The 14,348-nt window shown below is 44.9% G+C and overlaps 1 protein-coding gene across 1 annotated transcript in view; it reads left to right on the top strand.

Moving 5' to 3' along the window:
• klf7a (Kruppel-like factor 7a) overlaps positions 1 to 14,348 on the top strand; it is a 35,399-nt gene extending 21,051 nt beyond the window's left edge. Inside the window, exons 3-4 of the mRNA XM_054623560.1 lie at positions 6,617 to 6,740; positions 10,458 to 14,348. Coding sequence (XP_054479535.1) covers positions 6,617 to 6,740; positions 10,458 to 10,509 — 176 coding nt within the window. The 3' untranslated portion in view covers positions 10,510 to 14,348. The remainder of the gene's footprint in view (positions 1 to 6,616; positions 6,741 to 10,457) is intronic.

Genomic DNA, 14,348 nt, shown 5'->3' with positions numbered 1-14,348 from the left:
GCCAGGCAGCTCTGAGGACGCCTCTCTAACCAGAGGTAGCCACTTGATACACCTGCAGGTAATAAAACTGATTGACACTCATCATTGGTGACAAGCTGAAAAGACTCAATCCTGCAGCTAAATGGCTGCTGCACACTGACGGGGACACAGCGGTGTGCTGAACAGAGAACCTGACTAGGAGAGCGTTCCCTGTGTGCTGTGGTGTTTCCTTGAAGTCTCAGCCTCTCGATCACACGTGTATACCATGTGGGACGATTTGCTTCTGCTTAATTAGTTTGGTCTTTGAGGGGGAAATAAACTGTTGGCAACTTTCCTCAAGAGAAACTGTCTGTGGGCAACTTTAAACACAGACATTCACATCTATCTATTCTATTCATTCATTCATTCATTCATTTATTCATCCTTTCAGCCAGCCAGCCAAATCCCTGAAATCCTAGATAACCTGATTTGAGATGATTGAGGAAAATCTCCCTGCTTCACATTTTTGGAACAAGTACAAAATACACATGAAGTGATAAGAAATGTAAAGAAGTAAAAAAAAAAACAAGCCAAGTTATCATAGAGCAGGCTTAAACCCTGGTCGCCTTGTAGAGAAGATAAAAATGTGATGATTTAAGAAAACCAACCTCTCCAAGTACTCCTCTGTGCCAAAACCAGGACGGGTCCTCCTTGTCAAGGTTCTTCACAAGAAGGAAGGGGGGGGGTAGGTGCTATAACTCTACTGCTCTTCCATCTCAATCCCAAACCACTCAGACCCCTGTCGGGGAGCTGTCCTCCGTCTGAGTAACTGCACAGTGATGGATGGATTGACCTGGATAGGCTGCTATTTCCCCCGGTTTATTTCAGGCCCTCCCCGTCCTCTATGCGTTCTGTGCTGTAAGTCTAGGTCAGTGGTCCTCGGTCTGGGGTTGTCTGATTTCACACGGGGCAGAAATAGGATCATTTTACCACCAGGGAAATATGTGTCAAAGGGATTATCTCCATCTGCTTATTCTGATAATAAAAGGAAAGGAAAAAAACAATAATAGTTATTTGGCGTCTGTGTTTATGTCGTTATTAATTAGCAGGGTTAGGGTTCAGCACCCGTCTGCCTTCAGGTCTCGATCACACCAAACAAATCTGGGGTGTTTGTTTGAGTGTTCCCATTGGGAAGGTGAGGACAATTAATTCTGGTGGAAGTAATTGGGCTGCAATGGCTAAAAACGCATCTCTAGGTGAGGCGTTCAGGGGTATAATGAGATGAATAGGACATATTATAGGTAGTCAATCGCATATGCTTTGGATAACACATTAAGTGTATGGTGGATTGTGGTCTGGATGCTAATATATAGCTGTATCTACTGTGTTTTAACCCGTGGAGGTACAGCAGAGAGCGTCCATCATGCAAAATGAGGTTACAGGGACTCTAATTCAATCTTCTTGTTCCCAACCTTCTAACTCCCTTAAACCTAAAGGTTGACGGATCACCAAAGCTGTCCAATTTAGAGGCCACACACAACTTGTTTACAAGCTCTGGCTCGCTCGTATTTTTTCGGGAGGGTGCGAATATCAATAAATCCAAACTTGTCAACGACTATATGTTATGAATGAAGAAAACACGCAGTATGTGTGATCATACCCTCGGTGGCACACACCACATGTTTTGGGCTTCAGCCTGACTGGAACAAAGGGCACAGACACGTGATTATTGATTTCCCCAGTGTGGTATGACTGTGCTTGGACTCTATGCCAACTGGGCCAGCTCTGGGAGACCAGTGATGCTGTCCAGTCACAATATCCACACAAGCCAAGGGATAAACAAGAAGGATGAAACAAGTGAATCAGAAATTTGGAGATCATCTAAAGTGTCCCACATTTGGATAAGTCCTCATATTGCACATTTAGACCGTCCAACATTTAAAAAACTTAGTTTATAATGATATGAAGCAAATGTTTAGTGTTTTTTTCTTCTATACTGCTCTGTACATCCAGCCTTCAAGTCTTTTTGAAGTCATTTCGGATGCTATCAGAAGGCCGTTCTTGCCTTAAGCCAGTTGCTTAGTACTATTTAGTCTGTACTGACTGCACAAAAACAGGACTTTCACCCAGGACTTAGTGTCCTGTGTGAAACTTATTTTACATAACTAGTCATAAAGTTCATAAACAAGGTAACACAAGCACGGAAACTTCGTGAACCCATGATATGTTGGTTATGTATGTATTTAACGCTTATTTTAATCCAAAACATGATGTTTTTTTTCAAACCCTGAACAAGTTGTTTTATTGCCTAAACATAACCAGGACTGTTTCACAACAATAACCGTAGTTTTGTTCTCTTAAATGAAGCTTAAAATGCGCATTATGCAGATTCTTCTCAAAAGTAGGTTGCTATTTAGAGGCCTTCCCATGAGATCACATTGTACATCTCAATACACTGGCCTACCTGGGAAAAAAAGAAGAAGAAATTTTGTAGGATTAAAATAGCACCTTTTTAAAGCTGTTGCATCATTCTCTCTCTTTCCAGCATTTTTTGGGGGGATATTTATATGATTTAATGACACAATATTACATATAGCACCATAAGGGGCTCAGTTTCTAGAGGAACATCCCCCCCCCCTCTGAGCTTATCCCTGTCCCTTGAGGTGCTTTGGTCAAAAAGCATCGGTGCACATCTGTCTTGTTATTCCAACCAGGAAAGCAGAATGATGACAGGGGAGAATGTCTACATAACGATGACACAAAGAAAACACAAAGGCTTGAAAGAAAAGGCAGACGGAGAGGAGATAGTGACGCGGGGTGAAACAAAGAGTAGATGAAGACAGAAGACAGGAATGGGGGGGAGGTACAGTAGAGCGACCCTCTTCAGAGGGAGACAGCAGTGCCACAGGCTCCCCCATTCACTGAGCCATTATCCTGACAAGTTTAAAGATGTCATTACTCAAATCCTCTTTTTCTTAGTTGTTATTTCCATAAATTACCGACGGAGAAAAGGCTACGATTTAATCTGGAATTAGACGGGGCTGAGTCGAAATGACAGTGCCCTGTAGAGCTTTTTGTGAATAGGCTTATGGCAGATAAGGAATGGTACAATTAGATTTTGGGAAGGGTGAGGGAACGGGTAAGACACGAGGACTGTTGGGTTCTTCTGCTCTCCTCTCTTTCTCTCTCTCTCTCTCTCTCCGTCTGACTCTCTCTCTCTCTCTCTCTCCCTCTCTAGTTCTCTCCTTATATCAGTCTTCCCGTAGCCTCTCTCTGTCCATGCTCCTCTCTGGAGTTTTATTGTTTTGCTCTGTCGTCTCGCTCTCTTTATTTTTGGACAGACGCCAAAGATTTGAGGAAAAAAATATCAAAACGGCAATATGATGTTCAGGTGTCCATATACTTTAGGCCATGTTGTAATTGGTTTTTTCTTCATAAATAATGTCAGATGAGACAATAATTTAGGCTTGGTAAAGTCAAAGCAACTTTTAAGTACACTTGGCTGTTTTTTTTTTTTATTTTTTTATACAAATGAACCAATTTCGCCCACATTTATAAAAGATGCTGTGTTCTCTTAATGAGATACTTGACGTCACTCAGTCTTATTTAAATTTAATCACGACGTTCATGAGTGCAATTATGTTTATTGATACGTAGTTGATGGTAATAACGATAAGCGTTTGTCTTTCTGTACAAGGTCTCCATCATCCTCGTGCCTCTCTCCACCATGCTTTATTCCTCCATCAGCTCGCCCCCATCTATCAGCCTTCTCTCACTCAACCTGTTTCTCTCTTCCTCCCCCTTTCTCTCATCTCCCATCCTTGCACTTCTGTAGTTGTGGGCAGGAGCCTTGTAAAGCGTTTTCCGAGAGCCACTCTAATGACCTCTGAGACCCGGATGCCCTGCCTCAGCTCCAGCTAATGGAGGGAATGCAATTAACTTCAACACTGGCACCTGAGAGGCTGGAGTGACTGAGAGTGTGTGTGTGTGTGTGTGTGTGTGTGTGTGTGTGTGTGTGTGTGTGTGGGTGTGGGTGTGTGTGTGTGTGTGTGTGTGTGTGTGTGTGTGAGAGAGAGGGAGCATTCGGAAGTAACAGATTACACATAATGGGATTACACTGACTCAGGAAACACCCAGTCATCAGATTACCGGGTGAGAAATATCTGATTGCGTATTTGATTACTAAAAAGAAAAAGGAAAAAAAACATTTTAAAGGGAAAAAGCATTTTGACTGCACATAATTCTTGCCTGAAATGAGTGAAGGGTGTTAGCTAATGGGGGTTTTATCAAATAACGCAGAATAAATAATGGGTTTTAACAACAGCCCTGTCCACAATCCTGATTCTTTAAATCGGAAGAAATAATCCACTTATAGCTTCATAATCTACATTATATGTTTTACAGGCAAAGTAATCCCAAAGTAACGGAGCATAATCAGATTATGTTGCTGAGTTGGGGCTAATCCGCTGGATTAGGTTCCTGATTGCCATTTAAATCTGCCAATCAGTCGGACTCTGTGAAATATTGTATTTAAAAAGTAGCCTACACGTCCAGTTTGTGCGTGAATGTGTGTTTGCGAGTGTGCACCTGCTCTACTCGCCTGTTTGTAGGAGGGCATCTTGAGGGAGAGGAGAAAGGAGTAGGGGGGGGGGCTCTGTTGCTAGGCAACGGGGGCAGCGTATCGTTGGAGGAGTCGGTAGCTGAGTGGTTATGTACCGCTGCAGGCTCTGGTCTCTTAGTGCCCACCACCCCCCCGTTTCCATCTCCTCCTCCTGCACCACCACTACCACCACCACCACCACCACTACTACTACCACCGCCGCCACCACCACCCGCTCCTCCCTCCCCCCATCTTGCCCTGTACAGCTCTACGGTTACCGTCGCTAGGCAACTGCCTCCGTGCTCTGCCAGCGTGCTCGGTAATTGGCCGGTGGCATGGCGGCGTGCCGTTGCCAGATCCAGCCAGCTGCACCGACTACTGCCTCCTCATGTTTTCAACGTACCCCCCCCCCCCCCCCACCTCCCCACACACACACACACACACACACACACATACAGCCCGCCCCCTCGCTCCCGTTGCTAGGCAACACATTCAGGCATCCCTGCCTCTCGGGAATTTCATTGGCCAGAGCGGGATGGCCCAGACCTGCTGCTCTGAGTGTTTTTGGGAAGCAAGGCAGTATGAAGGGATACGACGTGCAGAGATGGATAGAAGGGGATAGAGCTCATTTTTGGGTCTCCAAACCAAAAGCAATTCAATTCTACAACATAAATTAGTTTACTGGGCAAAGGTTGCCTGCCATAAAAATATTTTGCCTGAAACTGAAATTAATTTCATACATCATAGCTGAGTTTTTAAGTGTCAAATTAATGTAAATTATATAAAAATGATGGAGTTAAAGGTGTAAAAGAAGTCAGAATTAATCACAATTGAACAAGTGTTATGAATTTGTATTCATCAGGGGTGTTTTTTTGGCATTTCTAACATTGCCTCCTGGAGGTCATTCTTTTTCTCACTTGTTCATTTATCACCTCATCACGGCTGCAACCTAACGCACCTCTGTTTCTCACCATCAAACCGTACATGCTTCCCGTTAACAGGCCGCTCCGTGACATGGCTGCTCGCTGAGTATATCTGATAGAAAAGGGCTCGAGCAAGTCATGCGTTCAGCTTTGCATTGTGGGACAACTTTGCCATGAAATTGTAGTTAATTTACACTGTACACACGATTGATTTTTCTAAACCTTCTGCCCCGTGAACAAACCTGCGCACAATGAGTGAATTCCATTCTCACTCGTCTCAATCTTGTTTTCCGTCTCCACCAAGCAGCCGCTCCATTGATTGTGTGTCCCTTCTGATAATCACATTCAACAAATTAAGCCTGTTTTTGTGCCGAGGCCACTCAAGCAGAGCTGGTCAGTGTGCCAGCGTGTCTGCATTCAGCCGCGAGCCGCCGGTCCAGATGGGATGTGACTGATGCAGGTGACATCTTCGGAGCTGGACGCAGCTGGCAGATTGCGGGTTCCTTGCCATTATGCCGTGTGACTGGCCTAATTATCACCACCACCACCCCCTCCTCCCCTCCCCTCCCCTGCCGGCATATCTGCAGCCTCCTCTCTGCCTTAATCCACTTCTGCAGCACTTCTCTGCTACTCCACTTCTCCCTCCTGGTGTCATCTCACCTCCTCCTCTCACTCTCTCATCCACCTTGGCTCTAATCCCTCATCCTCTCCCTCTCCACTTCTTCTTCTCTCGCTCCACTTCTCTCAACCCTCTTGCTCCTCTTCTGCGTGTTCAGCAAGACTCGGAGACCAGTGGGAGCTTCTCCAGCTTACTTTTGAACATCGTCCTTGCTCTCTCTCTCTCTCTCTCTCTCTCCAGCCCCCTGAAAAAAGGCAACCTTGGGATTTTTATCGCTTAAATAGAAAGCAGACTCAAAAATAGACAAAGAAATAATCTTTTAAATAGAATCTCTGCACGTATATATTTTGCAAAAACACACCAAACATCACCTTGAAGGCAACTTATATTTGGATTCATGACTCCACCTCAGTACGTATGACCACAGAGGAGTGCAGGCAAATAAGCGTGTGATTGGTGGATGAGCGATGAAACAGGTGCTTATGCGTGTTTTTGTCACCCCCTCCCCCTCCCCAGGTGAGAAGCCGTACAAGTGCTCGTGGGAGGGCTGCGAGTGGCGATTCGCCCGGAGCGACGAGCTGACGAGGCACTACCGCAAACACACCGGCGCCAAGCCTTTTAAGTGCAACCACTGTGACAGGTCTGTCAAAACACAACTCTCCCTCCTCTCCTTTCCCTTGTATGTTGTTTTTTTTTTTTTTTTTTTCGGTGTCATTTGAAGTACTTCCACTGGCACAGCGGGTTGTTTTTCCCCGTTGTGTTTTGTACACAGTTTGGTTTAGTAAAGCAACGCTACAAGATGCTGGTAACACACCCAAATGTGTTTGGTACTGACCCAGTTTCAAAGTGTGCTGGCAGGATTACTAATGTGCCGCTCCTCTGCAACACACGCAAGACTCAACCTGCTCAGTCTGTCAATGGGAATCCGAAGGTTGCTCATTCTGCTCCATACCCACATTAGGCCCCTTGCAGCATATTAATAGTGCTTCATCCACACATGATGCTACATGGCCTTGATTTGGAGGCTGCTTTTCACACTGGGACAGAGGTGTTAAATGGCTGTAGAACCCATTATCACACATCACTGGTATAGAATATTAATTTGAAGGGGACGTATTAATAAAAACTCACTTTTTCAGTGCTGGTGCTCATACGTTTGGGTATCTGGAGGGTCTACAAACCCACAAACTGTGAAATGAAACAACCTGGTCGGTTATTTGAGGACTTTCTAGATCAGAAAACAGATTCAGATTCATTCAGAGACAGAAACAGGCGCTAAAACTGGGCTTTTTAGCCAGAAGGTAAATAAAGGTATACTCAGACAGACATTATGAAAAAAATAATTCATTTTTTTTTAACATTAAAGCATGAATTCATGTTCTAGAAATCCAAAATAGTAGTATGAACCTGAAAATGAGCATGGTGCGTCCCCTTTAACCAAAAGTTGACTTTTTAATAGACCATACTGATTTGTTGAAAATTGGTGATCAATGATGATTCATAAACCACTAATAGAGTCAATATTTACAGTTTATAAATCATTTATTAAGTATTCCTTATTCGAGGAAAATGCACCAGTTTTGGTGTGTTGGACATTTTAGAGGAAAAATGTATTTGGGGAAGCCACCGTGAGCCAAAATACAGGTGTGTGTGTTACTGTAAATAAAGCCTCAGCTGGCCTGGTGGTGGAGAGACGATCCTGTAAACCGGATGATTCCTGGTCTGATCCCCGTGACCCAAGAACCGAGTGTCCTTGAGCAGAGACACACACACACAATATCCGTTTGAAAATCATTCTTGTAATTGTTCAGTCGATGGGGTGCATGGTTTAATAAAGGGCTTTCAGGAACACATCTCTAAATCGTTAACTTTCTCGTGTTTATTGCCTCACAAATGAGAAAATACCCCCTTAATCTTGAACAGAGGTGTAAAAGTGCACTCAGCGTCCCAATTAGTCACTCTGGCTCCTGTTTAATTATGAAACACAGCAAAATGTTAATTTGCATGGCTCCGGTGGCAAAATCATCAAACATTCAACGGCCATTATGAAAAAGATCAGCTTGACTCAGACACAAAAATCTTTATTCCTATTTTAATGACACACCCTTCTGTCTGTGATCCGGCCCTCGCCGACACCTCTGAGATCTCCCTGAGCAATGTTGGCTAGGGGGAGAGACCTCAGTTTTAGCGGCAAGGAACCCTGGGTAAAAATGAAAATAACTAGTTTCACACAAAAATACTTTCTTAAATAAGAATAATTTGGCATGGTGCCTCCTCATAATTGACACTCTTTTATGGCAGCTTTTGCAATTTCATGTCATGTTTTTAACAATATTAGAAAAGTCAAATATATCTGTTAATTCCATACAAAAGTATTTAGGTATTCATGAAGCTGAAAATGAACAAAGATGACATACGATGTCAAAAAGGTTTCAGCAATGTACTATATGTGTGTGTGTGCAGCCTCTTTGGCAGCACGTTATTGAATATGTGACCTCTTGAATCATGTATATGTTCATTATGAGAGGACACAAAGAAAGCACTCTTCACCTGGGGTTCTTTGCTCTAATGGGTCTGAGAGAGTGTGTGTCTTGGTCATCCGTGTGTGTGTGTGTGTGTGTGTGTGTGTGTGTGTGTGTGTGTGGTAGCAGAGGGCCAGGCAGAGTCAACTTAATCAGGTCTCAGCTGGCCAGACTGTAAATACAGTATCTCTCCCTCCTCACCCCCCGATTTCCCACCTCCCCCTCCTTCACCACCACCACCCCCCTGCAGGCACATCCCTAATTTGGGCCCACCTCTGTCATGTGTCACAAGGCGCCCAACCCCTCCAGCCCAGCACACACACACACACACACACACACACACACACACACACACACACACACACATACACATACACCCCGCTGAGATAACGAAAGAGGGGAAACAGGGGAGACAGAGAAGACGGGTGTGGAAGATTGAGGATGAGGGGGCGGGAGGGGAGGGGAGGAGGAGACAGACCCACGGTGTGCCAGCTGGTGTCGTGCCCCGGAGTCGTGACTCATACTTTACCATCTGTCTCACCGAGAGCACACACACACACACACACACACACACACACACACACACACACACACACACACAAACAGCCCTGCACGTCTCCTGAGCCATCCATTGATCTCACATGTGTTTGTTGGCGTGCACGCTCTCATGCACACACATGCAGGTGTGACAGTAAGACAGATGACTGGTGGCTCATCACAGTGTAACTCCCCCTCTTGGCCAAACACTGATTCATCTAGACATCTTAGACAGTTGCCTCTGTCTCAGTGGACACAGCCAACCTGAATCTGGTGTCAAAATGAATGAAAAAAAAGCAACAGTTGCAGAGCTGTGAAAGGGAGTCTGACTCCCAAACCGGCGTTTGATAAGTAAACGCTTTGGATTAAGGCAAGTTTTTTATGCATTTTAAATGTTATTTTATATGAGGAATTTCTTTAGGAGTATTCTAAAATGTTCATTTTAGTAAATGTCAATCTAACACTTATTCTGCGATATGTAGTGGCTTTTCATTTCGGCATCAACCAGTACTTTATGTATACAATATATTCTGCAACCACCTTCATTTCAAACACATTTCCTGCAGCAATTTAGGGGCAATTCTGCAGAGTCTTGTTCCGTTTTTCTCCCGAATATTATTAATCTAAACCACTTTAGTCGACTCTTAAAAACAAGTCTCCATCTCGAATACTTGTTAACGCACTAATCACCAGAACTTGCAGCTCCCAATTACCTAAACAGAAAGCAACACTTGCTTTTTTGGAAAAAGCACTCGTCTGGGGAATGGAGCTGTAGTATTTGTTCAGCAGTACTGTTGATCTAGGTCTCCTATGACGGCTGCACCTTTATGTAAGCACGCATTGGTTAAACAGAACACCAGCTGAAGGCGTACATTATGCCAATTTGCGGCAATCAGGTTGAAATAATCAAACATTTTTTTGAAGCCGTCATGGAAAGGGGAAAAATAGGCCAGGGCACTTCCAGAGCGATGCTGCCTGATTTCAGAAGAGAGCCTTCGATTCATCTAATACAGCTAACGTTTTACAGCACATGTTTTGCATGCTGCTTCTTCTTTTTCTCCATCTTCCATCTGCGGGCTCTCTCTAGTTATTCACGCCGCAGCTGAAGTCATTAGGAGTGCTGCTGAAAATGCTGATTATGAATTAGTTACACATATACTAATTGCGTGTGCATTAGTGGCTCAGCGCTCACTAGCTAACAGCAACATTTAGCTTCAGTCGACAAAACAAACCGACCCCCGACCCCCCCCCTCATCCCTTCATTGGTAACAACCTAACAGGCTGTTCTCTGTTTGCAGGTGTTTCTCGCGGTCGGATCACTTGGCGCTACACATGAAGAGGCACATCTGAGAGAGGTCAGCGGGAGAAGGGGATGGAGGCGGAGTGGAGGAACGAGAGGGAGCATCATCTGCAGGAAAAAAAACAACAACACCATGGATGTGAGAGAGAGAGAGAGAGAGAGAGAGCGAGAGAGAGAGAGACACACACACACACAAAGTGGGATGGACTCAAAAGAACACCAGATTCTGGACTGGATGGAGAGGCACCACACGTGGGACGCTGACTACAGACAGAAACCGAGACGGACAGACGGACGCATGCCTGGCGGCGTCTTGTCAATCTGCGCTCAACCAGTTGGTCCGTGGTTCTACAGTGACACGGGGCCACCTCATAAATGTCTTGCAAGGGACGGTACAGACGCTCCATCCCACCCTTCGTATGCGTCTCAGAGGGGGGTGTCACGCGACTGATGGTGGACCACGTGCCTGTAGTCGGCAGCTGTTTGTCGCAGCCGTCCTCGCGGTCTTAGCAGTCGTCCCTCGTGAAACGCTTCCAAAATGTCGGCCCTGTTCGTGCAGCAGTGCGCCGCTCACCGGCGGGCTCACCACTGGACCAGTTGTACAGTAATGCCCCGCGTGCTGCTTGTATATTTTCCTCTTCTTAGAATGAACCTTGAGCTGAGGAGAGCAGTTATTTTCCACCAGTAGCTGAACGGCGTCATCTCACAGGGTAAGCGAGCAAGAAAGCAGACTTTCTCTCCCTCAGACCTGCCACAGCCTTTACAAATCGCCAAAGGGTTATTCATTTTTATCTATAGGACAGATAATAATTTGTCAATTTTTCATCCGACCTTTGTCACATCTGCCAACTGGATCCATTTATAAATCCTTCTGGTCCGATGGCATCGGAGCACTTGTTTGAACGGAGCGTTAGATTGGATTTCTCAAAGACTTGAGGACGGGAGTGTGTTGCACTGATGTGCTGTGAAGACAGATTGAGGTCATCCAGAGGACTGGGTTGCTTTATGAACATCATCCATTGAGGGTTTTCCACAGGATGAGGCTCACTAATCTACTCTGGGAAAGGCAGTTCATCTCCTAGAATGTCATCTGACACCGAGCGTCTCAGGAGATGCTGGATGCCTCCTAAGAGCGGTTTTACTCTCCAGCATCTCGGCTCCTACGATTTGTTGTCAGGAACTGTTGCACAATTGACTCTTTGCAAACTTTTTGTAAAAAAAAAAAAATGCCCCACCGTATTGGACTGGGAGACAATTCGGGACTCACCAAACGCTGGCTTGCACGTGCAGTCGGAAGTGCGGACAGCCACATGCACAAGTCCAAAGCAGCTAGCTGACTGCGATAGCACACCGAACGCAAACAAGATCACTATGTATGATAAAGGCTCTATTGTTTCTAAGAAAAGATTCTCGTTTTTTGTTCAAAACTTGACAATTTAAAAGACCATTTTGAAGAACACATGGATGCAGCCAAAAAGACGAGTCTACTGTTGATGCCTGAAATGATCTCGCCTTTGAGAGTGATTGGCACCCAACTAGCCGCCGGGCTGAGGAGGGGTTTTTTTGTCCTGTTTGCACCACCCATGCAGAACTCTTCCAATTTAGCAGCTCTCAGACTTCATTTCAGAAAAAAAAAAAGCAGCATTCAGCTCTCCTAATCGGACCCTATGCATATCCAAGAGCATCCTGCTGACTTCCTGACCACACATGTATGTCTGAATGCAGATTGATGGACACGGAAGGACTTTGTAGGAAAGACACAAATTCAATCAATTGGGTGGCTCTTCTCAGAGCAAATCAATGTGAATGTATCTGTTGTAAGTCTGTACATGTTGCTAGGCCCATGAAAAGAACATTTGTGTTGATACGGTAGATTCTCATTCTCACATTAGAAATAAATGACTCGACTTGGAATAACTAGCTAGTCGCGGCTGGGAGCTTCTGGCATTTTGCTGGTCGCACTGGACCAAGCGGGGAGGTCGCGAGTGCAGGTTTCCAGTGGGTGGCTGAAATGGGTAAGTGGAGGAACAGTCTGCTCCGTCAGCAAATGATAACTGCCCCATCAGCTCATGAAACTGCAGCGGAGTCAAGCTTACACAGGAGACACATACATGAACTCCCAGAAAACTGGAATTTACATTTGTCCTTGGCGATCTTGCTCTTGCCCCGACAGAACAGAGACACGTCACATCTAGTTTTTGCTCTGCGTCTCGTCTTTAATCCACAAATGGATTTCGGATGATCATCGACCCAACTCAAGCGCACATAAAACAAACAGGCAGCTCGGGCGAAAGGAGATTGTCAGGATTCTTACTGACATGATTTGGAACAACTATTTCAAGGTGTTTATTCTCTATTTTACAAGACTTGTAACACTCGCAGTGAAGCACACAAGCAGGCTGCTTTTTGGCAAGGGAGGCAGTAAATTGATTTCACTCTGTATGCCAGAGGCGCATTTCAATTTTGGGTATGAATGCATTCCAGCTCAATCATATCTAGACATGATCTGTCTGCGGCTCTGGAAGTAGAAGCTCCTGCTTCGCATAAATATTGAACTCTCTCTGTCTAAACGCGCAAATATGCCAGGCTCGCTTTTATGTTGAACACCGATGTGACAAGCCTCCACTTGCAAAGACATGAGGGAGGGAGAAAGCAACTGGTATACGTTTTAACTGCTGGTTTATTTTCAAGAAAACCAAAAACTCATCACTGGCCATCCGGTTGCAGCTTCAACACTATCAGTGCTACCATTTTTGCGTTGGTTGGTGTTAATAAAAACGATAGAAAGTGACAAGCATTTGGTTTGTAGAAGGAGTTCAGGTGGGAATATTCCAGCAGGTTTGTGGTTTTCCTGCGTAGCCAGACTCTCCTTGTGGAAGATAAAATGAAGAATAAGCAGTTTAACCCATGGGTTCAAATTGTATCATCAATGGCAGCTCTACTTGTGTGTTTCAGTTTTTCAACGGGTCACACTCCTGTTGAACTGAATGGTTGTGAATGTGTGGGAATGTGCAGCACTGGAGTGTCTCGTTTTTTGTTCATGTCTTGTACCAATCATAGAGGATTTTTTTGGACTCAAACAATGAATGTGTTCTTCATGTTCATCGAGACTTTAAGGAGCCAAGACATGGAAAAATATTCCAAAAGTGACGGGGACAATTTCAAAATTTGGAATTTTCTCGAGCTCAAAGACTGCGATTTTCAAAATGTGAATGTGTTTTTCTGGAAAAAAAGGTTGTTTCATGTCGTCTCGGAGGATGCGGTTCAGTTCGGTGTCATCTTAATGAATGATTGTCAATTCTGCCGTGCCTGTGTGTTCTTCGTCTGTTTGTATTTGCACTCTGAATTTTTGGGAAAGATCACTTGCATATGTGATGTTTTCCGTCCGCCTGTACACAACACTTCACACGACGACCCCCGGGTGATGAAACACTGATCACGAAGTCTGTATAGTAGCTGTTTTTTTAGCACAAATGTACACACTCATGCTACACGGATTCACACACCAAACGACATGCATGCAGACACTCCCTGAACACACAGATTCATACAAAAACACACACACACACAGACACACACACATACATGCACAAGCACATCCTGAACGTACTCACACACACACACACTCTACTGTCCGTTATTCTTATGTGTGTTTTCACAGTTTTTCCATGACCACCTCGTGAGAGTCAGAGATCCAGACTGCAGCTCTTGGGGGGATGGGGGGGACGACGACATGCATTACTATGTGTGACACCACCTCTGTTTCCACCGGGTCTGAATTTCAAATCAAACGAACCCCCTTTTTTCTACCAGCACTCCCCCATTGCTCTCCCCCCTCCTTCCATTTTCTCAGATATGATCCCTTTCAACTCCTGTCCTCTGTCCGACT

Source organism: Anoplopoma fimbria, chromosome 22 (assembly GCF_027596085.1).
Source record: "Anoplopoma fimbria isolate UVic2021 breed Golden Eagle Sablefish chromosome 22, Afim_UVic_2022, whole genome shotgun sequence".
Lineage (NCBI taxonomy): Eukaryota > Metazoa > Chordata > Actinopteri > Perciformes > Anoplopomatidae > Anoplopoma > Anoplopoma fimbria.
Note: the sequence above shows the minus strand (reverse complement) of the source record. Positions and strands in the feature narration are given on the sequence as shown.